Source organism: Somniosus microcephalus, chromosome 17 (genome assembly GCF_052327205.1).
Source record: "Somniosus microcephalus isolate GS21.2 chromosome 17, FLI_Smic_1.0, whole genome shotgun sequence".
NCBI classification, from domain to species: domain Eukaryota; kingdom Metazoa; phylum Chordata; class Chondrichthyes; order Squaliformes; family Somniosidae; genus Somniosus; species Somniosus microcephalus.
The window spans coordinates 13725322-13750035 of record NC_141003.1 but is presented as its reverse complement, the minus strand read 5'-3'; the positions used below and the strand labels follow the sequence as shown (position 1 = coordinate 13750035).

General features: G+C 46.7%; 1 protein-coding gene across 1 annotated transcript in view; it reads left to right on the top strand.

The window, feature by feature from the left end:
• itpr2 (inositol 1,4,5-trisphosphate receptor, type 2) overlaps positions 1–24714 on the top strand; it is a 290627-nt gene that overhangs the window by 179413 nt on the left and 86500 nt on the right. Inside the window, exons 36-37 of the mRNA XM_086009952.1 lie at positions 1986–2134; positions 6520–6628. Coding sequence (XP_085866078.1) covers positions 1986–2134; positions 6520–6628 — 258 coding nt within the window. The remainder of the gene's footprint in view (positions 1–1985; positions 2135–6519; positions 6629–24714) is intronic.

Genomic DNA, 24714 nt, shown 5'->3' with positions numbered 1-24714 from the left:
CAGCAACAGGTGACGTCACAGATTGAAATTTCATCTGTCAAGACCTTTTGACAGATGAAATATCAGTGCTTCACAGCTATTTGAAGCTGTCAAACACTGACAATCGGTACTCCAGGTTAATTCCTTCCTCGTAGGATGATTTAGAGATCTCTCCAGAACAGAAAGCTGAATGCTGCAATTTTTGACAGATCGCGGCCATTCTGCTTTCTGTGCCGGTGAGATGAAGGACTCCCAAGACTTGAAGGAAGGAAGGCGGTAACGGTAAGTACATGTAAGTAAAACTTCTTTAAACACTTTACACAGACCAAACACACTTACCTCTGCACTCATGCACCCATCACTCACCTGAACACCGGACATCTCGAACCCTCCAAGCCCTTCAGCCTGACGGCCCGCCTCGCTAACTTGGCGTGGTTTGGAGCCGTCGGGAATCCCACATTTCACCAATGAAAATAGGGATTAGGCTAAAAATTGCCTGTTAACTACCTGTTAACAGGCAGTTAATTGGCACTAATCCCATTCCCGCCTCAGGGAGGCGGGTCCCAGTGCGGGGCGGGTACCTGCCTCCTTTGAAACTGGCATGGAGGCGGGTTGGGGGCAGGATGGGTTCGTGCCCCCCGATTTTGGGATTTTAACCCCCCACACGCCACCAATCCCGCCTCCACGGCCCAATGAAAATCCTGCCCTATATCTACATTAAAAAGGGAATTGGATATATTTTTTTATTCATTCTTGGAATATGGGCATCACTGGCAAGGCCAGCATTTATTGCCCATCCCTAGTTGCCCTTGAGAAGGTGGTGGTGAGCCGCCTTCTTGAACCGCTGCAGTCCGTGTGGCGAAGGTACTCCCACAGTGCTGTTAGGGAGGGAGTTCTGGGATTTTGACCCAGCGATGATGAAGGAACGGCCGATATATTTCCAAGTCAGGATGGTGTGTGACTTGTAGGGGAACTTGGAGATGGTGGTGTTCACATGCGCCTGCTGCCCTTGTCGTTCTAGGTGGAAGAGGTCGCGGGTTTGGTAGGTGCTTTAATGTATCAGCAGTTGGTGCTTTAATGTATTAAGGTTGCTCAATCATCTGACATTACCCTGTCCGACATCCAGCACTGGATGAGTAGAAATTTCCTCCAATTTAATATTGGGAAGACCGAAGCCATTGTCTTCGGTTCACACCACAAACTCTGTTCCCTGTCCACTGATTCGATCTCTCTCCCCGGCAACTGTCCAAGGCTGACCAAGTCTGTTCGCAACCTTGGTGTCATATTTGATCACAAATTGAGCTTCCTACCTCATATCCGTTCTATCACTAAGACTGTCCATTTCTACCTTCGTAACATCGCCCGTCTCCGCCCTTACCTCAGCTCATCCGCTGCTGAAAACCTCACCCATGCCTTTATCACCTCTAGGCTTGACTATTCCAACGCACTCCTGGCCAGCCTCCCTAGTTCTACCCTCCATAAACTTGAGGTGATCCAAAACTCGGCAGCCCGTGTCCTAACTCGCACCAAGTCCCGTTCACCCATCACCCCTGTGCTCGCTGACCTACATTGGCTCCCGGCTAAGCAGCGCCTCGAATTTCAAAATTCTCATCCTTGTATTCAAATCCCTCCATGACCTCGCCCCTTCATATCTCTGTAATCTCCTCCAGCTCTATAATCCCCCTAGACCTCTACGCCCCGCCTATTTTGGCCTTTTGAACATCCCCGATTTTAAATGCTACACCATTGGCGGCCGTGCCTTCTGTTTCCTCGGTCCTAGGATGTGGAATTCCCTGCCTAAACCTCTCTGCCACTCCACTTCTCTCTCCTCCTTTAAGACCTCTTTAAAACCTACCTCTTCGACCAAGCTTTTGGCCACCTGCCCTAATTCTCCTTATGTGGCTCGCTGTCAAATTTTTTTTTTTGGTAACACTCCTATGAAGCGCCTTGGGACATTTTATTACATTAAAGGTGCTATATAAATATAAGTTGTTATTAATCCTCAGGATATAGTGTCCACCCTGGAACAACAATTCCAACCCATGGTGCATGCTGAATTTTCGTTGCTGGTTGATGTCCTTCACAGTCCAGAACTGCTTTTCCCCGAAGGAAGCGACGCTCAGCTTAGATGCGAGAATGGGGCTTTCATGAGCAAGTAAGTCACGGGCAAGAAGTGAAGTATGTGGAGACTGCGCAGGGAGGAACGGCGAAATATCCTCCTGAGTGCCATTAGTGAACATCCAGCTGAGTAGAAATGAGAGTTGGAAATGAGTTACAAAGGTTTCTTTCAACGGGACATGAACTTGGTGTTCCATTATCTGTTCTGTTTTTATATCACGCACGCACTGAGACACGGTGATGTAGTCATGGTGACTTATTAATACATCCAAAACTCTGCTGCCTGTGTCCTGACCCGCACCAAGTCCTGTTCATCCATCACCCCTGGCTCCTGGTCCACCATTGCCTAGATTTTAAAATTCTCATCCTCGTGTTCAAATCCCTCCATGACCCCCACCCCTCCCTATTTCTGTACCCTCGTCCAGCCCGACAACCCTCTGAGATCTCTGCACTCCAATTCTGGCCTCTTGCGCAAGCTTGATTTCCTTCACCTCTCCATTGGCGGCCGTGCCTTCAGCCGTGTAGGCCCCAAGCTCTGGACTCCCCTCCCGAAACCTCTCCCTCTCTCCTCTAAAACTCTGCTTGAAACCTGCCCCTTTGACCAAGCGTTTGGTCACCTGTCCTAATGTCTCTTTCTTTGGCTCGCTGTCAATTTTTGTCCGATAACGCTCCTGTGAAGCGCCTTGGCACGTTTTGCCACATTAAAGGCGCTATATAAATGCTATTTCCTCCTGGCTCAGTTTTGGAATGTCCTGCAAAGGGCAGCAATCGGGCTGTTGCTTAATTCCTAACTGTTGAAGCACAGGCAACAGTGAAGAAAGGGAGATGTTAACGACCCAACCAATCACATCAGTGTGTTGCCGTGTGGTCTCCATCTCTTGCTCGCCTGGCCCTCCTACTCTCTGCAGTCTCCAATTGCCTCTTCGACCAAAGTGGGGTTTTTTTTTGCAGACGTACAATTGGCTTTAAGCAAACGTATCTGCCTCCCAAGATGTGATGAACTGCACCCAGCCCAGTCCTGTATATAAACACATCTACTCACCTTCTGGCTCTTAAAGTTAGAGCCAGGCTGTTCAGGAGTGAAATCAGGAAGCATTTTTTTCATGCAAAGAGTGGTGGCAATCTGGAACTCTCTCCCAAAAAGGCTGCGGATGCTGGGGGCCAATTGGAGCTTTCAAGACTGACAGCGATAGATCTTTGTTGTATAAGGGTATTGAGGGATATAGAGCAAAGGTGGGAAAATGGATCAGCCATGATCTGATTGAATGGCGGAGCAGGCCTGAGGGGCTGAATGGCCTCCTCTGGTTCCTATGTTTCTAAAACTGTTTCAAATTTGCCAGCGGTAACTGTGCAGAATTGAAGCAACGGAGCATTGGTGTAAAGTACCCAACATAGCTTATTTCCGTAAATAGTGAAGAGGAGAAAAGTCGCTGGGTGTTTGTAGGTCACGAGTGTTGCAGTTGAAAATCACATGAAGTGATGACAGAAGCCCCACTTGCCTGTTGTCTGCCGTGAAGCCTGGGAGTCACCAAAACTGTTTGCCAAAAAATAGACCAAAACTGGCTCCACCAATTCCAACCATGGGTCTTGTAATTAATGCTGATCTCAGGGTTGAGATGTTAATCTGCTTGATAGCCACTCACACGGTTTGTGCGATTATCTTAAGTGCTTCATGTTGTTGCTCTGTGAATTATCCCGTAAACAACACGCTCGAACCTAAGTTTTATCTCACAGTTATCATGTTAGAACTTAAGAAATAGGATCAGGAATAGGCCACTTGGCCCCTCGAGCCTGCTCTGCCACTCAATAAGATCACGGCTGATCTTGGGCTCAAAGCCACTTCGCCCTCCGCTCCCCATAACCCTTCACTCCCTTATCTTGCAAAAATCTGTCTATCTCCACCTTAAATGTATTTAATGACCCAGCCTCCACGGCTCTCTGGGGCAGAGAATTCCACAGATTTACGACCCTCTGAGAGAAGAAATTTCTCCTCATCTCAGTTCTAAAAGGGCGACCCTTTATTCTGAGACTGTGCCCCCGAGTTCTAGATTTCCCCACGAGGGGAAACATCCTCTCTGCATCGACCCTGTCGAGCCCCCTCAGAATCTTACATGTTTCAATAAGATCACCTCTCATTCTTCTAAACTCCAATGGGTATAGGCCCAGCTTGCTCAACCTTTCCTCATAAGTCAAACCCCCTCATCTCTGGAATTAACCTCGTGAATCGTCTCTGAACTGCCTCCAATGCAAGTATACCAGTGCTGTGTATAAACGGCTGTCCTTCAAAGCTGCTTAGAGTTAGGTTGCCCTACAAATCAGGCAAGATCTAATTGAATGATGGAACAGGCTCGAGGGGCTCAGTGGCCTCTACTCCTGTTCCTATGTCAAAATAATGCCTTTGACAATCCACCGCCAGAGTTTGCTGGTACAATATCAACAACAACAACTTGCATTTATATAGCGCCTTTAATGTGGTAAAACGTGCCAAGGCGCGTCACAGGAGCAATTATCAAACAACATTTGACATCGAGACAAAGAAAGGAGACATTAGAACAGGTGACCACAAGCTTGGTCAAAGAGGCAGGCTGTAAGGAGCATCTTCAAGGGAGAGAGAGGCGGAGCGATAGATAAAGTTTAGGGGAGGAGTTCCATAGCTTCGGGCCGAGACAGCTGAAGGCACAGCCGCCAGTGGTGGGGGGAATGTACAAGAGGCGAGAGTTGGAGGAACTCCGAGATCGTGGAGAATCGCAGGGCTGGAGGAGGTTACAGAGATAGGGAAGGGGGTATTTGATATTGTGAGCAACACCAGGAAAGATCTGCTAATGGGATAATACGGCTAAGATTTCAATCACTATAATGGCCCAGAAATTCAGGTCGGGGGCTTCCCGCGGGTGCAAGCTCCCGACCTGCACTTACCTAGCGCGCGGCCGTTGAGGCCTGGGCCTGCGTGCATTTCCGGTCTGTGGCCCGCTCCAGCTCCCGGCGCGCTGTGCTTGCGTGACCCAGCGGCGTACTTAGTGCGATGCGTCGGCTGGGATCACGTGAGCACTGGGCAACCAATCGGAGGAGGGGAAAGCCCATTCATGAGTTTGACATAAGTCCTGTCAAACTCGTGAAAACTCCGGGCGCCCAAAACAGTACTTAACCTTAAAATAAATTTGAGAAAAAAACACACTATTTAAATCAACTATAAATAATTAAATAACTATTTTAAACAATAATTTAAATTTTTGAAAAAAATAATTTTATAAAAAATCTGGGCTAAAAATACACTTACCTTACTATAAAGTATTAAAAAATAATAACCCTGTGGAAAAAATGTTCTAATTTTAATTAATTGACCACTTACCTTTTAAAATGAAGTCCTTACGTCTGCTTTTTAAATGTGCAAAAAGTAGAGGCCTTCATGCACGGGCAAACCTGTAAAAAAAAAAAAAAAAGCGGAAGTTCAACGTGCACACGCAGACTCCCACGCGCACGCGTTCGACCTCTGAACCCCTTCGTTCAGAGGATCGGAAATGCTGGTTTCCCGTGCATGTGCTGTGCATACAGAAAACCGGCACTTCCATCGGTCCCACGCGTGGGCACTCCGTCCGTACTCACGCGTTGGGACCCGAATTTCTGGGCCATTAACTCTTAATTTATCCTTAAATTCAGTGGTAACTTTATATGACGTGCATAGAAACATAGAAACATAGAAGATAGGAGCAGGAGTAGGCCATTCGGCCCTTCGAGCCTGCTCCGCCATTCAACGAGATCATGGCTGATCATCCAAACCCTAGCACCCTGTCCCTACACCGACAGCCATCCCACCCAAGCCCTATACCCGTAACCCTGTAACCCTGTAACCCCACGTATTTAATCCCCCCTAACACTAAGGGTCAATTTTTATCATCGCCAATCAACCTAACCCGCACATCTTTGGACTGTGGGAGGAAACCGGAGCACCCGGAGAAAACCCACGCAAACACGGGGAGAATGTGCAAACTCCACACAGACAGTCACCCGAGGCCGGATTTGAACCCGGGTCCCTGGCGCTGTGAGGCAACAGTGCTAACCACTATGCCACCGTGCTGCCCCCATAATATTGTGATACACCTCACATTTTGGTTTTAAGGAACAAATCTTCTCCCCAGTATTTCAATTACTTTAAAGTACGTCTTCAAATGATTCGCAACTACATGTATTTCAAAAAGCATTACTGGGTGCAGTAAATGACTAACATAATGAGGTATAACATCATTAAACCTCCTACTTTCTTACTCCGTTAGAAAGACTATAAAAGTGATCTTGACGTGACTTGTCTGCAGCTTTTAAAAACAACACGATTAGCTCATAGTTTTTAGCAATTCCTGTTGCTTGTGGGCGTCACAGCGATTTGAGGGGGGAAACCGTATTGATACTGTATTAATTTAATTGCAGATTGATCAATCATTCTAAAAAACTGATGGATAAAGAAGAGAAACTCTGCATTAAAATTCTTCAAACGCTGAGAGAAATGCTCAACAGGAAAGACAATTTTGGGGATAAGGTGAGTGCAAATTGCCTTGTTTATCTGGAGGGCCTGTGAAAGTAGTAGTGAGTACATACGCCACTAGTGGGCAGTGTTTATCATGGTTACCAGTGTACTTGAAGCTGTAAAGTAAATGCCAAGACACAATGTAGATGTAACCTCACATTGAGAACTGGTTCTATCGGATTGTTCAACAAGCCATGAGGTCATTCTGTTTGTGTTCGAAATGTCAGTGCTCTGTGCGTGCCATTCTTGGCATCTGCCTGCAGCTAGCGAGAAGTGCCTGTTGGTTGAGAGCTTCTTTCTGGAAACTAATAGCCCTCACTCACGCCCAAAGCAACCCCCAGAAGGGCAGGGGAACAGAGAACTAAGCAAACAAGCTGAAGACAAACAGCAGCGGTCTCCAACCAACAGGAGCATCTCTTGACACCCCTCAGTTCCTCTCCCTAGTCCAGGGAACCAGGTTAAAATGGCTGTCTTGACCTTTACACGTGCATTGTTCCAATGGACCCACTTGCATTTATGAAGAACTTCTAACGCAGAAAGATGTTCCAAGGTACGTTCAGAGGGAAAAAACCATAAAAAAGGAATGGACAGGTGGGAGTGTTAGGAGAGGGGAGACGAAAAATATGGTCACAAAGAAAGGTTTTAAACTTTGTAGGGCTTAGGGAGGGGGTTTCGAGAGAGTAGGGCTAAGATAGCTGAATGATCTGCCACCAATGGCAGGGTCAAAGGACGAGTGGGGGAGCACAGGAAGTCAGAGAGGATTGCAGACTAAGTACATAGGATGGCAAGGGATGCGTAGGTAGGGTAGGCCTGGGCCATGGGGGTAAAGGGGTTTATGTTCAATGCATTGTGGCAGGGAGCAGGGTAGGTCAGTGACAGTGCGCAGGACAGGATGGGGCCGGCTGAATTTTGGATAAGTTGGAGTTTGGGGGAGGAGGCAGGCGAGGAGGCCATTGGCCATTGGATAGTCCAGTCAAGAGGTGACAAAAATGTGGATAAGGGATTTGGTGCCGGTTTGGGTAAGGTGCGGAGGTGGGAAAGGGAAGTCTTGTCGATGGATAGCGTGTAGGGTCTGAAGCTCCGTTCTGGGTTGAACTGCTTGTTGAAGCTTCACTCAGCCTGAGAAAATAGGCAGGGCGGGGAGTTTATAGCGGAGGTCAAAAAACAATAAGTTTGGCCTTTAGCTGGAGGAAATTTTGAGTCATGCGTGACTTTTGATAGCCCAAAGGTGCTTGATGGACGTGGTGGAGAGGTAGAGTTAGGTGGCATCAGCACACACTGAACTGTCGCCGAAGGGTGGCATGAATGTGAGGTTGTGGGGGGGGTTGGGGGGGGCAGGTGGGCAAGGACAGGCGGGCAAGGACACGTCCTTGAGGAACTCTGGAGATGAAATATGCAGGGTTGATCAGAGAAACCACTGCTGGAAATGTGCTGGCTGCATTGGAACGGGTAGGAGTGGAACTGTACAAGGGCACTTACAGAGCAGGCTAATGGATGAGAGGTGGTGAAGTAGGATGGCATGGAAAGGTTAAGGAGGCATAACGCTCTGTACTCACTGACTTTAACCAGGCGGCCTTGGTACTATGAGCAGAGCAGAAGCCGGACCGAAGCAATTTGAACAGGGAATTTTGAGGGAGGTGGACATGGGGATGGGAGGTGGTGACATGTTCAAGGACCTTACAGGACCTCAAGGACCCGCGAATGGGTGCAGAGGGAAAGCTCAGACTGCATGAACCTATGGTAGAGGGCTGGGCTTGACGAGGAAGATTCTTAGCATGTAGGCTGATACAAGGAGGAAACAAATCAGGAGCTAGCGGAGAAAGTTAAGCCCGGTTCGGGGACCACTGAAGGAGCGCAGGTCGATCCAGGAGAGGAGCAGAGAGAATCCCAGGAAACCAGGAGCAGAGTCCCAACCCAGGAATCAGTGGAGGAACAAAGCACCGCCCAGGAAACCAGGGAAGGTGCAGAGCCCAACCCAGGAGCAGGCATCAAAGTCTACCTACTGTCTGATAAAATGGACATTGTCTTAGCAAAATATATATCAGCAAATAATCTTATGAAAAAGTAATCCAAAAATTTTATTGCTGGCTGTTTGGTTTTCTTAAACATCCTACTGACCTCTTCAACAAAGAACCCACTGTTGATAAAGTAACTGGTCTATAATTCTCCATCTACATTAGATTTTATCTTGCACTCCTCAGGTACAGTTCTGTGTTTATCGAGCATCTTTGAATAAGCAGTGCCAATTTGTTTAATCATTTCCTTGCAAATCTAAGGGTTCCATCTGTTCCAGGAGATTCCATGTGATGTCATGTGTACAGTTGCCGCTGCCTGGGTTTATTCAGAACCAATGATTTATGCGTGGTTTCGGTTCACGAGCCACATTAACTGGCTGTGAACCTTGCCCACAGTTATCTTCATGTGAAGAATCCATTCAACGCATCAGCATTCCCTGATTTTCACTCTGTGATATTGCTATCTAGCTAATGTCCTGTGGGATATCTGCACCCCAAAAAGCCTTTAACAGGGCACCTATTTCATCCATACATCAGGTTCTATGAAAAGATTAGCGTGCACCAGGAACGGACAGTGAGTAAGTGGATTGTTCGATGTAGAATTCTATAAGCAACAAAGAGTTGGTAAGCAGAGTTGTGCTCAGGTTGGATATATGTAGAATTATCTGGTATTATTGTGCCCGGTGTATTGATTGTATAATTGTTGCATGGTTTGAGAATGAATTATGTACTCATTTCATGTTACATAGAATTACATCAAATTTTATAGCACAAAACAGGCCATTCGGCCCAACTGGTCTACCGGTGTTTATGTTCCACACGAGCCTCCTCCCACCTTACTTCATCTTACCCTATCAACATATCCTTCCATTCCTTTCTCCTTCATGTGTTTATCTAACTTTCCATCAAATGCATCTATGCTCTTCACCCCAACCACTCCCTGTGGTAGCGAGTTCCACATTCTAAACACTCTCTGGGTAAAGAAGTTTTTCATGAATTCCATATTGGAATTGTTAGTGACTATCTTTATATTTATGTCCCCTAGTTTTGACCTTCCCCACAAATGGGAACATCTTCTCTGTCTACCCTATCGAACCCCTTTATAATTTTATAAAGGCCTCTAACAGGTCACCTCTCAGTTTTGCGTTTTCTAGAGAAGAGAGCCCCAGCCTGTTCAGCCTTTCCCTGATACTTATAACCTCTCCATTTTGGTATCATCCTTGTAAATCTATTTTGCACTTTCTCCAGTGTTTCTATATCCTATGTTCACACGACATGTTGTAAAATTCTGGCATTGACCAATATTATTATTAGAATAGGTAGATAGTGTTCGGTGACAAAATACCAAAGTATTTAGGTAACAAACCAGTCATCTCTCAGTGATTTATAGATGCTGGTCCATTGGACAGCACTCTGTACGTAACCTCTGTGACCGCAGTGTGCAACTGCTGAGAGTTTAACTAGTTGAGTTAGTTGAGACTATACTCGTGATGACACTGTTCTTTCTGCTTCCTCTGGCCAGCCGCACATGATTGCTTTAAAGAAATGCCTAGCAGAGGTTCACAAAACTCATTGAATAATTTTATTTTTAAACCCACACGCATCAGTCATGCGTGTCAGGGTAATCGTGGCTGTCATGCTGTTTCTGTGCTGCCGGGGTTGTTTTGGTTGGATGGGGGCAGAGATCCTGACAGTTGACGTGGGAGTACCAAGTGAAGGGTACGGTACGTGTTACACTGGCCCCACACAAAACTCATACCCTCTCAGCAAGCAACTTTTTAGCACGTTTACATTTTTTTTTTAATTCATTCTCGGGATGTGGCAAGGCCAGCATTTATTGCCCATCCCTAGTTTCCCTGACACAACTGAGTGGCTTTGCAAAGGGCAGTTACGAATCAACCACGTTGGTGTGAGACTGGAGTCACACATAAGCCCAGATCTATACTTCCTATTAAACCCAACTGGTGGAAGCAGATTCAATAGTAACTTTCAAAAGCAAATTGGATTAATACTTGAAAAGGAAAAAAATACAGACGTATGGGGAAAGAGCAGGGGAGTGGGATGAATTGGAGAGCTCTTTCAAAGAGCTGGCACGATGGGTGGAGTGGCCTCCTCCTGTGCTGTATCAGCCTATGATTCTACGCTGTTTGTGGGACCTTGCTGTGCGCACATTGGCTGCTGCATTCCTCATGCAAAAGATCCCACGGCACTTTCGCAAGAAGAGCAGGGGAATTCTCCCCACTGTCCTGGCCAATATATACTCAACCAACATCACAAAAATAAAAATTATCCGGTCTTTATCTCATTGCTGTTTGTGGGAGCTTGCTGTGCGCAAATTGGCTGCCGCGTTTCCTACATTTACAACCGTGACTCCACTTCAACAAAGTACTTAATTGGCTGTAAAGCTCTTTGGGACGTCCTGAGGCCATGAAAGGCGCTACAGAAATGCAAGTCTTTCTTTTCTTTCTATTACAGTAAGTTAATAAACATTTCAGCAATTTGTAATTTTACATGGTTACTTCCATTTGTATATTTTGCCGTATCGATCTTTACATATTAAGCCATACAGCAGATGGTCAGGCGTAGTGGGCAAACAGTGCTGCACTGAGCACTCAGTTATAAGTGTATTGCACTCAAAATTGTAACCCAACAATTGGCACTCACTGCAGAGTTAACATGGATATTGAATTGGTGAAGGAGATTGACAGGTCCAGGTAAAACGTACATAGAAACATAGAAACATAGAAGATAGGAGCAGGAGTCGGCCATTCGGCCCCTCGAGCCTGCTCCACCATTCAATGAGATCATGGCTGATCATCCAAATTCAGTACCCTGTCCCTGCTTTCTCCCCATATCCCTTGATCCCTTTAGCCTTAAGAAATATATTTAACTCCTTCTTGAATATATTTAATGAACTGGCCTCAACTGCCTTTTGTGGTAGAGAATTCCACAGGTTCACCACTCTCTGGGTGAAGAAATTCCTCCGCATCTCTGTCCTAAATGGCTTACCCCTTATCTTTAGACTTTGATCCCTGGCTCTGGACTCCCCCGCCATTGGGAACATCCTTCCTGCATCTAGTCTGTCTAGCCCTGTTAGAATTTTATAAGTTTCAATGAGATCCCCTCTCATCCTTCTAAACTCTAGCGAATATAAGCCTAATCGACCCAATTTCTCTTCATACGTCATTCCTGCCATCCCATGTATCAGTCTGGTTAATCTTCGCTGCACTCCCTCCATGGCAAGAACATCCTTTCTCAGATAAGGCGACCAAAACTGCACACAATACTCAAGGTGTGGTCTCACCAAGGCCCTGTACACCAAGGCCCTGTACCACTGCAGCATGACGTCCTTGCTCCTGTACTCGAATCCTCTCGCTACGAAGGCCAACATGCCATTTGCCTTCTTAACCGCCTGCTGCACCTGCATGCTTACCTTCAGCGACTGGTGCACAAGGACACCCAGGTCTCGCTGCACTTCCCCTTCTCCCAATCTATTGCCGTTCAGATAATCTGCTTTCCTATTTTTGCCATCAAAGTGGATAACCTCGCATTTATCCACATTATACTGCATCTGCCATGCATCTGCCCAATCACCCAACCTGTCCAAATCATACTGGAGTTTCTCGGCATCCTCCTCACAGCACGCACGCCCACCCAGCTTTGTGTGCAAACTTGTACAGATCAATTTTGAATTAAGAATGGAATGCATCAAAAGACAGAAAATCAAGATTGACTTGGTACCAATGACAACATTATCTATTATCTAGATGACCAAAATGAAGAAGAGAGAGATTGCTGTAAAACACAGAAGCAAAATGTGCCATGATTTCTCAGCAAACATTCAACCTGTTATTTCTGATGCCAACTTGCTGTAAAGTGAACTTGTTCAATAATCGGCCCTTTTGCTTATTTTCCGTTCTGAAAGTCAGCTTTGTTTGCCTTGTCCTCCAGCAGTGCTGCCGGAGACCAGCCTGGTGTTTGATGTCCCTGTGACAGGACAATCACACACCGAGGGGCAGTAATCTGCTGAGGAATCCCCTGTGAAGCTCATCTGCTGACCAGTGTCATTATTCAGGCTGTTTTTGAACTGTTTCTGAGTTACTGTCTTTTGTTATGTAAAAAAACACACAGCTTTTTGAGTCTCTGGTCGGGGATCATTTTAATTTTTGGCTGCAGTGTTAAAGCGGGTGATATCAGATCCGTCGCCCGTTAAACACCTCTCCCGATTTTCCTATCAATTGAAGTCCACATAAAACGCCATCGAATTTACAGCACGGAAACCGTCCATTCGGCCCAACTGGTCTCTGCTGGTGTTTAAGCTTCACACGAGCCTCCTTCACCTCACCCTATCAGCACATCATAATAAAATGGGCTGGAGTTTCCGTCAAGTTGCGTTGGTTTTTTTCAGCGGCCGTTCACCCGAATTCGGCCGAAGCAGCGCAGAAGGTCGCCGGATTTCAAGAGCAAATTACGTCCAGCCCAAAATCGAGTTCCCGCGATCTTTTGCGCTGGTTTAGAAATAAAATCACGCTAGAAGCCGGCCCCGCCCCACAACAGTGGCGACGCCCCCAGACCGCATTAATCACCATGGCGAGTTTCCGCTAATTGTGCCCGTGAGAGGGCCAGCGGAGAGGAAAATCGGGCGGGGTGTTTAACGAGCGGCCAATATGATATTGCCCGTTTTACACTGTAGCCAATTGTTAAAATTACCCCCCAACCTCCTCGTTGACTATCTGGTTTCTGTGCAGGATCTTTTTATAAGAAATCTTCAAAATAAAAATAATTTAAAAGGCCAGAAACTTGGTAACCAACACCGCTAGAAATTGCAGCCTCCTCTAAATGTTCTCGAATACTTTGCTAAAATAGAATTTACTCTTTATACTTTGTTTTTTTTTTAGAAAAAAAGGCTGTACAGAAGAATCTATCAAATTTGAATTATTTTAACAAAAACAGAGTTAGAGTGTTTTATTTTTTAAGACAGTGATGGGTAGCAGCAAAGGGAGGGCCTGTGTGTAGTGCTATCTGGCACTGATTTAGTGAGCATAATTTACTGGGAATATGTTTTTGAACTACAAATTCTGAAGAATTTAAGGAGTTAATGGACTGTTTTGACGGAGCCTTCGTAATGCAGAAGCTTTCTTGTTTAAAGGTTCCAATTAACAGCCTGGCCATTGTCCCTGATAGGTTTGTGATAAAAATGCTGTATGGATAATCAGAATCATTTTGGTTTATTGGAAGCACTTGGGTTTTTGTTTTCGTGTTGCTATCAGTTATCCTGAGCCCTCGTGAGCCAGTTGCTGAGTGCGTTTCAGGGCAGTCCTTTTCCAAGTTCAAACCCTGGCAAAAGCACAGCAGCATGTGACTGTACACGTGAACACTGTGTGCAGCTCGGGGACGCGAAGCGTGATTGGAGGAGATTCCAGCTGCCAGGAAAATGAGGTGACTCAGAGTGCAAACCCCTCAGCCACCGACAGCATGTGAATATGTAACGCCTGCAGTCTGGTGCTGTGTGCAGCACTGGAAGCACATCACATGTCGTACAACACATCGGGCTATGAAGTGGAACATAACTGATCATTGCATGAGCTTTCATTTATAAAGAAAGAAATACTTGTATTTCTATAGCACCCTTTCACGACCTCAGGACATCCGAATGTGCTCTACAGCCAATGAAGTAGAGTCACTGTTGTAATGTGGGAAACGCGGCAGCCAATTTGCACACAGCAAGACCCCACAAACAGCAATGAGATAATGACCAGATCATTTTTATTTTCGTGTCATTGGTTGCGGGATAAATATTGGCCAAGACACTGGGGACAACTCCCCCTGCTCTTCTTGGGCCCTGAGCTCTTTTATGTCAAACCGGAGAGAGCAGAACCGGTTTAATGTCCCTGAAAGACGGCATCTCCGACAGTGCAGTGGGGTTCGAATCCTCCACCTTCTTACTCAGAGGCAGGAATGCTACCACTAGGCCAAAGGCTGGTTTCGTTCGCTAGTAAACCAACTGGTAACTTCCTCCATGTTCAGGAGGGTGAGGGGGGGGGCGACAGACTGCATCAGGACTTCTCGCAACTTCCTCAATCAATTTAAGGTTTAACTGTTCCCGTGAACGTTGTATATTCTGTTCAGCCAGGTATCCTGGTTTTTGCACATTTATAAGGCTGGTACAAAATACACTGTGCACTTAAACTACATATTACCGTATTGGATCCTCCATCTTGATTTACTTTTCCCATATCCAGTTGAGCAAAGAATAATTATGAAGGTCATTATTCCATCATAATCGCCTTTCCATTGAAAGGCATCACCTTGCTGAAACACTTGTTTTCCAATTATTCTGGATGTTCACACAATCTGAATACCCTCACCCTGGGATGTAGATATCATAGGTGGCTTTAATCCAGTTTTGTACTCGAGTGTTGGCTGTGGCTCGGTGGGTAGCACTCTCACCTCTGAGTCAGGAGGCTGTGGGTTCACTCGGAGACTTGAGCGCACAGTCCAGGCTGACAGTTCAGTGCAGTACTGAGGGAGTGCTGCGCTGTCAGAGGTGCCGACCAATGGTTAAGATATTCTGCCCTCTCATGAGGATGCAAAAGACCCCGCGGCACTATCTGAAGAAGAGCAGAGGTGTCCTGGTCAACATGTACCCCCCCCAACCAACACCACTAAAACCGGTCGTCTATCTCAGTGCTGTTGCTGGAACCTTGCTGTAAACAAACTGCTGTCTGTGACTGCACCACAGAACTACAAGGGACGTTGGGATATCCTGAATGGTGCTATATAAATGCAAGCCTGTTCGTTCTTCTGTGTATTAAACCCTTGTGCTTTCACATTATTTTCAATGAGGAAGGTTCTTGCTGTCAGCTCATAGCTCGCCTTATCACAGTTGTTTACTATATTTGACAACGCGGCCCACCTAGAATATTGCGATGTATCCATGGTGATAATTTGGCCAATGTAATGCTGTTCTACCTCCTACACAGATTGGCACACGGAAAGGCAAATCTCCAAGTCCTCCCTCCCCTGAAGCAGGAGCCCTCCCAGCAGGGTTAGAGCTCTAATTGATGGGTTATATTACTTATTACTAACTAACTGCAATTCCCCTTTCCCTCAATAATGCCTTTCTGGCAGTAGAACAGCAAAATTAAGGCTGGTAAATTTACATAATAATATGTAATCATCGGTTTTAATTATGCAAGACCCAGATGCCTCGTGCACTGCAGCAAGACACAGGCGCCAACTGTTTTGGTGTTCCGTATCCCCACGCGGTTTCATTAGTTAAAGTGTACTTGAGAATTTCTCTCTGTGATTTCTCTTCAGTGAACACCACTATACAGCTGGCACGAGGCAGAAAAAAACACCTGCCAACTGTGGGTTATTTTAAACACTCACTTGGTCGCCAACATACAAGAGGGCCTGAAGTGGCTTCACTTTTACGTCAACCAACACGATGGGCTGGATTTTGATACTGGGGCGGGCTGGGGTCGTGTAATCCGCATTTCGTGTTAGCCACCCGATTCTAAATCGATGTGGGAAAATGATGCCATTTTAACTTAATTGGCCAATTGAGTTCCAACGTGTGGGAACCCATGGCAAATGAGTTTTTCCAGTCTGAAAGTCGCCTCCGATTACGTCATCATTGCTACTGCATTTAAGGTCTGCAACAAGCCTTGCTTCTTCTGCAGACTGCCAAGCTTTTGCCCTTGCATGTTAGAGGGACCTGCAGAAAGAATGGCCAGCCAGAGACCTAGGTCTGCACCCCGCTTTGATGACATTGCCCTGCAGGCTTTAGTAGAGGGAGCAAGAGCACATAAAGAGGTGTTCTTCCCTTCTTCAGGGAGGAAGAAGCCTCCCCAGCAAACCAAGGCTGTGTGGATCCAGGTGGCAGAGGAGGTCAACTCATTATCAGTACCCCGCAGAACCTGGCTTCAGTGCAGGAAGAGGTTTCATGACCTGCGCACTGGAAAAGTGAGTATGAATTTCCCATCACCCACAATCTGATCCCCATTGCCTTTCCTCACCAGCACTCAGCTTTAGCAATCTCTTCCTCCACATCCTACTTGACACTGACATCCATGCACCCTTACCCATTCCCTCTCTCGCTATGGTCACATTCACCTAACTATTTGACTATACAGCCCTCACACTCCCTATCACTGTGATGCAACTACAACTTGCAACACACAGGGAGGGCCCTTGCTCTTGCCACCTCACTCCATCTTTGTCTCCTTCTAAGCATCTATGCTGTGGATTCTCTACACTCACTCCTTCATTCTCACTCAAACTCCACTTGTCTCCCTCATTGCAGGAAAAGAGAGCTCACAATAAGAGGGAAAGAGCGAGGACAGGAGGAGGGCCACCCTCAGTAGCCCAGCTCACCCCCTGGGAGGAGGCAGTCCTGAAGATCATGGGAGTGGAGGAGGATTCCCAAGTGGGAGATGGACAGACGGGTGCATCACAGCAAGCTGGTGACAGAATAGTTTTCCATCTCTCTCAATGACATTGCATGAGTCACTGATAATGATTCTGAAGCTCTAACCGATGGACTTATGATCATCTGCAATATGCAATGTGCATGTAACCTTGGCCTCACATCTCTGATTCTTTCCTTTACTCCCCCACAGGACCATCGCAAGCACCCATCCCCACTATCCAGGAGGAAGAGCATGAGCCTCAAGACTCCTCAGAGGAAGCTGCAACCTCTGAGGGCGCAGCTTCAGCAGAATTCACCGCACCCAGCACAAGCGCAGACACTCACACCTCGGTGGGACCTTCGTGACATAGAGTAGTGTTGTCACCTGGTGTATCACAGCTCACAAGTGAGCATCAACAGATTGTGGAGACAGGGACAGCAGTGGAGATACCTAGGCGTGCTTCACATGGGAAAAGGGTTAAAATCACAAAGGCCTATCAAAATGGCATTATAGAGGCAATTTAGTGCTTGTTAAGGGCCTTAACGGCCTATCCCGCCTCTTGGAGGCGGGACGGAGACGGAACCAGTAGACACGATTTAATGAAAATTGCTTGGAGATGGGATGGAGGCGGGGTTGGGCCTGCCCGCCAGTTTTTGCAATTTTAACCCCCCACACGCCTCCAACCCCGCCTCAAGGGCCCGATGAAATTCAAGCCCATAGACTACGATTGTAATGTTTAGCTGCTTTGTTGTAGAGCCAGTTATTCACGTTTTGAGAACGACGAATAGCGACAGAATCTAGCCGCGCAGGAGGAGGACATTCGGCCCGTCGTGCCTGTGCCGCCTCTTGGAGGGAGCTGTCCACTTAGTCCCACTCCCCCGCTCTTTCCCCACAGCCGCAGCAAACCTTCCCTTTCCAAATATATATCCAAGTTTTATTTATTTACTCTGCCACCTCTCACAGAACTTTTTTTCATAATTTTGCAAAAATCCAAGACATTTATAAAGAAAGAAAGAACTTGCATTTACATAGCGCCTTACACGTCCCCAGAGCACTTCACAGCCAATGAAGTACTTTTGGAGTGTAGTCACTGTTGTAATGTAGGAAACGCGGCAGTCAATTTGCGCACAGCAAGCTCCCACAAACAGCAATGTGATAATGACCAGATAATCTGTTTTAGTGATGTTGGTTGAGGGATAAATATTGGCCGCAGGTCACCGGGGAGAACTCCCCTGCTCTTCATTGATTGGATCTTTTACATCGACCTGAGAGAGCAGAGGGGGCCTCTGCTTAACGTTTCATCCGAAAGACAGATCACAAAATCGATACTGATGAAGAAGCTCTTCTTAACTCATCTATCCAGAACTACCCTACAGTTGCCCCTTCACACCATTGAAGTGTTAAACGAGTCCACTAACTATTATGTCCGTGAATGATTGAGACACGGACAGCAGGAGTTGAACAAAACACGTCTTTACTGATGGAAGTCAATAGTGAAACTGAAAACAACAGAGGCTCACTAGCACCTTTTATACAGGGGTGGTCACTGCCGGTACTGCAGTCTGAGACCAGTTATTCTCTTAAAGGTACATACACAACAATTCCTCCCCTTTTAGATGAACAGTACATAACATTCATTTAACAACTAAATGATAACTAATTACAATCACAATTACTGTTGCTAGATACATTGGTTAAGTTTAAGCAATTATAAGTTCAGTCTTTGAGGAGGCTTCCTGATTCTGTCTGGATAACGCCTCTTTGGGGTATCAGGTTCTTCTGGCAATGTTGAGTCGGGATCAATGTCGTCGTTTGGTTCATCTGCTTCCAATATTACCGGTTCTGCGGTAGCTGCAATTGCAACGTCGATTTCATTACCAGGTGTATCAGATCGTGGTGTGGAGTTGACATTTTCCAGTGACTCTAGAATCTGGTCAGCATGGCGTCTTACAATGCTCTCCCCAACGTCCACGGTATACATGAGAGGTCCTTGTCGTGTACAAATCGTTCCTGGCTGCCATTTCTCTGTGCGGTAGTCCCGGGCCAAAACTGGTTGACCTATCTTAAAACTCCTGGTCGGCCTTTCATTCATATTCTGAAACTGCCTGTTCTCCACATCTCTTCTGACGTTTGGCTTAACCAAATCCAAGCGGCATCGTAGTCTTCGATTGAAGAACATCATGGCTGGAGTTTGGTTGGTAACCGCATGTGTCGCATTCCGGTAGGCAAACAAGAAGTTGTCCACCTTGTGTTGTAGGGGTATATCTTCATTACACATTGCCTTGATAGCCTTCTTGAATGTTTGGACAAACCTCTCGGCCAATCCATTAGTGGCTGGATGATATGGGGCAGATGTGTAATGCTTAACACCATTGTTCTTTAAGAACCTCCGGAACCCTTCAGACACAAACTGTGGTCCATTGTCAGAGCAAATCTGTTCAGGCAGCCCATTCCTGGCGAATATGGTTCGTAAAACTGTGATAGTTTTTTCCGTGGTGGTTGAGGACATTTTTATTACTTCTGGCCACTTTGAATGTGCATCCACCGCAATTAAAAACATCGAGTCCATGAAGGGACCAGCAAAATCAATGTGCACCCTTTGCCATGGAGATGAGGGCCACTCCCATGGATGCAGAGGAGCTTGTGGTGGGGCGTTTTGGACCTTCTGGCATCCTGCACAGCTCTTGGTCATCTCTTCAATTTCTCTATCAATTCCCGGCCACCACACAAACGCTCTGGCTAAGTTCTTCATTTTTACCCCACCCAGATGACCCTCATGAAGCTCATTGAGCACTCTATCCGTCAACTTAGGTGGAATTACTACTCTGGATCCACACATCAAGGTTCCTCTGCACACTGACAGCTGTTCTCTTCTCGGCGAGAATGCTGGCAGCAGTGGTTTGCCATGTGCTGGCCATCCCTTCACCGTTAAATCATAGACCCGTGATAGTGTCGGGTCATTCCGTGTTTCCTTTTCTATGTTTGCATTCGTCACAGGGAGACATTCGACCATGGTCGAGTGGAATAACTCCATTGGATCCACTGCAAGGTCTTCTTCTTCCACCGTCGGCAACGGTAGGCATGACAATCCATCAGCATTTCCATGCTGTTTAGTTCCTTTGTACTCGATGTCATATTGGTGTGCCCCTAGGAAAAGGGACCATCTCTGCAGCCGTTGTGCTGTCATTATCGGTACGCCCTTCTGAGGGTTGAAAATGGAGACAAGAGGTTGATGATCGGTTAGTAGAATAAATTTTTGACCGTGCAGGTAGTGATTGAACTTCTTCACCCCCCACACTAGGCTGAGGGCCTCTCTGTCAATCTGGGCGTAGTTACGCTCGGCAGAAGTTAACGAGCGTGACGCAAAAGCTATCTGCCTCTCTAAACCATCAAGGAATTTATGTGACAGTACCGCCCCAATGCCGTAGGGAGACGCATCACATGCCAGTCTGATCGGCAGTGCTGGGTTGTAGTGAGCCAATACTTCCCTTGAAGTGATTAAGTCCTTACTCTTCTGAAAGGCACGCTTACAATCATCGCTCCATTTCCATGCTACCCCCGTTCGTAGCAGGGCGTTCAGTGGGTGCAGAATTGTCGACAAATTCGGCAAAAACTTATGGTAGTAATTCACCAATCCGAGGAATTACCTCAGTTGCGACACATTTTCAGGCGCTGGGGCCTTAACAACCGCTTCAATTTTGTCAGGGGACTTATGTAACCCCTCTTCATCAATCACGTGGCCACAATACGATATCTGTTTCTTTTAAAATTTGCACTTGGGGCGGTTGGCTCGCAGCCCACGTTCCCGTAGTCTAGTGAGCACCTGTTCTAGGTTGTTAAGGTGTTCACTGTCATCTTCACCTGTCACAAGGATGTCGTCCAAGCAACACTGAGTCCCCGGAATCCCTTGCAGGACTTGTTCCATCGCTCTTTGCCATATCGCCGGAGCCGATGCTACTCCGAATACCAATCGATGATACTGGTAAAGACCTTTGTGAGTGTTTATCGTGAGATACTTCCTAGAGGACTCTTCAACCTCCATCTGCAAATATGCTTGTGCTAGGTCAATTTTTGTAAAACGCTTCCCTCCAGACAGTGAGGCGAAGATGTCTTCTATCCTTGGAAGAGGATATTGTACTGTGTGAAGGACTGGGTTCACCGTCACCTTGAAATCCCCACAGATGCGAATCTTCCTTGGCTCCCTGGACTTATTGCTTAACGTTTTCTTCATGACAGGAACGATGGGTGTCGCCCACTCGCTCCAGTCGACCTTAGACAACACGCCTGCCTTCTCCAGATTCTCCAGCTCTGCCTCGACGGCTGGGCGAATTGCATATGGTACCGGTCTTGCTTTGAAAAACTTGGGAACTGCATTCTCTTCTATTTTTATCGAGGCAGTTACACCTTTAAGCGTGCCCAGTTCTTGTTGAAATACCTCTTTGGCGTTAGCTAAGATTGTTGACAATCGTCCAGGAGTGACGTCTTCATCTTTTTTACCGTCCACCGTCATTGCATGAATGGAGTGCCAATCTAAGTTTATCTTCCTGATCCATTCCCGTCCCAATAACGGTGGTCCACCATTTGGCAGTATGTAGAGATACAATTTCCGTATTTTCTTGCCGTTGTATTCGACAGGCACCCTTATTTTTCCTCTGGGGTATACTTTTTGCCCCGTATATGTCGTCAAGACGATGGATGTCTCTCTCAAGGGTATGTGTGAAAATAGCCGCTCGTAGTCTCGTCGATTCATGACAGTTAGCGCTGATCCTGTATCCAATTCCATTTTAACTTGGGACCCTGCTATCGTGAGGGTGACCCAAATGGTTCGGTGATCCTCTTTTGCGATTACATTGTGAAGTTTGAGACAGCTTAGTCTCCTGTTCCCGGATTCACTATCGCTCATCTGGTCTTCGGAACTACTGTCCATCATCTTTTGTACTTTCTTGTACGGTTCCTTAGTAGCCTTTTTGTTGTCGCTGGTCTTCTTCCCAGACCTGCAAACTCGTGCAATGTGTCCCATCTTCCCGCATTGCCTGCATATTTTGTCTTTGGACCAGCAGTCCTTCTGGTCATGGTTAGTTCTGCCGCAGCGATAATATTTTGCAAATCCCCGTGTCATTTCGTGGGTGCCGTATTCCTGTGGTTTTTGTTGAATTTCTGCAGCTCCCCTGGCTGCTGCTTCATACGATACTGCCACGCTAAAAGCCTTATCTAGCGTCAGCTCTTTCTCTGAGAGTAACTTCTTCTGTGTTCCTTCACTCAGGAGTCCACAGACAAATTTGTCCCGTAGGGTATCTGCCAGTCCTGCTCCGAACTGGCAGTGCTTTGATAGCTTGCATAGTTCCGTAAGGTACTCAGCATTGCTCTCATCTTTATGCTGAGTTCTCCTGTGGAATTTAAATCTTTTTGCTATCAACAGCGGTGCAGGGTTTAAGTGTTCCTGTAGGACAGCAACAATTTCGTTAAAACTCTTCGCCTTTGGTTTGGCTGGAGTAATCAGATCCCGCAATAGGCCGTACGTTCTAGCGCCCATTAAGTTTAGCAATATCGATGCCTTTTTCTCCTCCGCAATTTCGTTTGCCTCGAAATATACCTCGACTCTTTCCACATACGTGGTCCAGCCCTCTATTGTATTATCAAAAGCAGTGATACAGCCAGTCTTCGGCATCTTGCAAATCTAAAATGGCGCCTCCCGCGCTTTGCCTTCTTCCCCAATTTAACAAAATGGCGCCTCCCGCGCTTTGCCTTCTTCCCCGCTGATTAAGATGGCGCCTCCCGCGCTTTGCCTTCTTCCCCGCTGTTGTTAGCGCTGCTTTCCGCGGTTCCCGTTGCAACCTGCAGCTCCTCGCGGTTTCTTGCGCGTTTAATATTTCTTTTTTTTAAATTATCTTCCCGTCGCGGAACAACCCTGTGGGACTCTTGCCTCCCTCTTCGCGGGTCTATACGCAGCCCGGCTTCGTAGCACCGGCCGTGCCCTGTGTGCTCCACCCTCTCTCTTCTTCCCGACAACGCTGCTCGGCCCCGTTGCAAACCACCCGCTCGAGTTCGCGACCGCCGCAGCCCAGGAAGGATCAGTGCACTACTTGCCACCAGCCCGATTAGCTGAAGCACCGTCGACAGGAACCAGGCCCCGCTTCCGACAGCTTCTCCAGCAATCTTCAACTCCGCAACACAGGGCGGATGCCCACGGTCGACGCCCGTTTCTGCTGCCTCTTACTTTCTTTTCTTTCCGGCCTCGACCTCTGCTCACTTCGCTGTAGTAATGGATCCCAGGAGGTGGTGCAGACTGTAGGTAGGTTCGTATCTGCTCGTCGCCAGTATTACGTCCGTGAATGATTGAGACACGGACAGCAGGAGTTGAACAAAACACGTCTTTACTGATGGAAGTCAATAGTGAAACTGAAAACAACAGAGGCTCACTAGCGCCTTTTATACAGGGGTGGTCATTGCCGGTACTGCAGTCTGAGACCAGTTATTCTCTTAAAGGTACATACACAACACTAACCAACTCACAAGCCAAGTGTTGACCACAATATATAAAGAACCTCCTAAATTTAGTAATTTGCCTCTATAACAACAACAACTTGTATTTATATGGTGCATTTAACATTGTGAAACACCCCAAGGTGTTTCAGAGGTGTGTAATCAAACAAAATTTGACACTGAGCCACATAAGTAGATATTAGGACAGTTGACCAGAACCTTGGTCAAAGAGGTAGGTTTTAAGGAGCGTCTTAATGGAGGAGAGTGAGGTGGAGAGGCGGCGAGGTTTAGGAAGGGAATCCCAAAGCTTAGGGCAGCTGAAGGCCGCCAATTGTGGAGCAGTGAAAATCAGGGGTGCGCAAGAGGCCAGAATTGGAGGAGCGCAGAGATCTCAAGAGGGTTGTAAGGCTGGAGGAGGTTACAGAGATAGACCATGGAGGGATTTGAAAATGAGGATGAGTTTCAACCTGTGCCCCTTGGTTGTTTTCATTCACAGTTACCTCTTCTCCAGTTGACCGGTGCCACAACATCATAGTCATCATCCTTCTTCTTACTGCTCAGATCATTTGTGTTGATCGACACTGTCGCGCTGATTTCGTGTTGGGCCACAGGAATTGTGCATCCTATGCAAGATATTTAATGATGTACAGGAAACTCTCGATTTACCGGCACCTAAATAACCGGAAATCTCTGTTAACCGTCAAAATTCAGGAGTAGGTTCAGGTAAGTTTTACTTCATATTAGTGGCCGTTCCTGGATCTGTGGCTCTGTATCCGTGGTTCCTGCACCTGTTGCTAAGCAACAGGGAAGCCTGGATTTGTTGCTGTGTAAGGAGATCTCGTACCTTTTACTATACCTCTCTGTAATCCGGACTTTTTGATAAACCGGCACCACGCCGGTCCCGTCGGTGCCGGATAATAAAGAGTTTCCTGTACATAGATAGGCAGTAGCACTGAAGCACTTGAAATTAGAGAAGCAGTGAACCCATGTTAGAAAAGCACTTGATGTAGAGAATAAAACCAGGAGCCGATATATTGGAGAAGTAATGCTTGAAGTTATGTGAACATTATCATTGGTAAAACAGCCACCATTAACTGATGTATATTAAATCTGAATCTTGAGAAACGATTTCAAGTCTCTTGCGAGCCAAATGTTTACGGCACACTTCTTAAAGATTAAGAAGTGT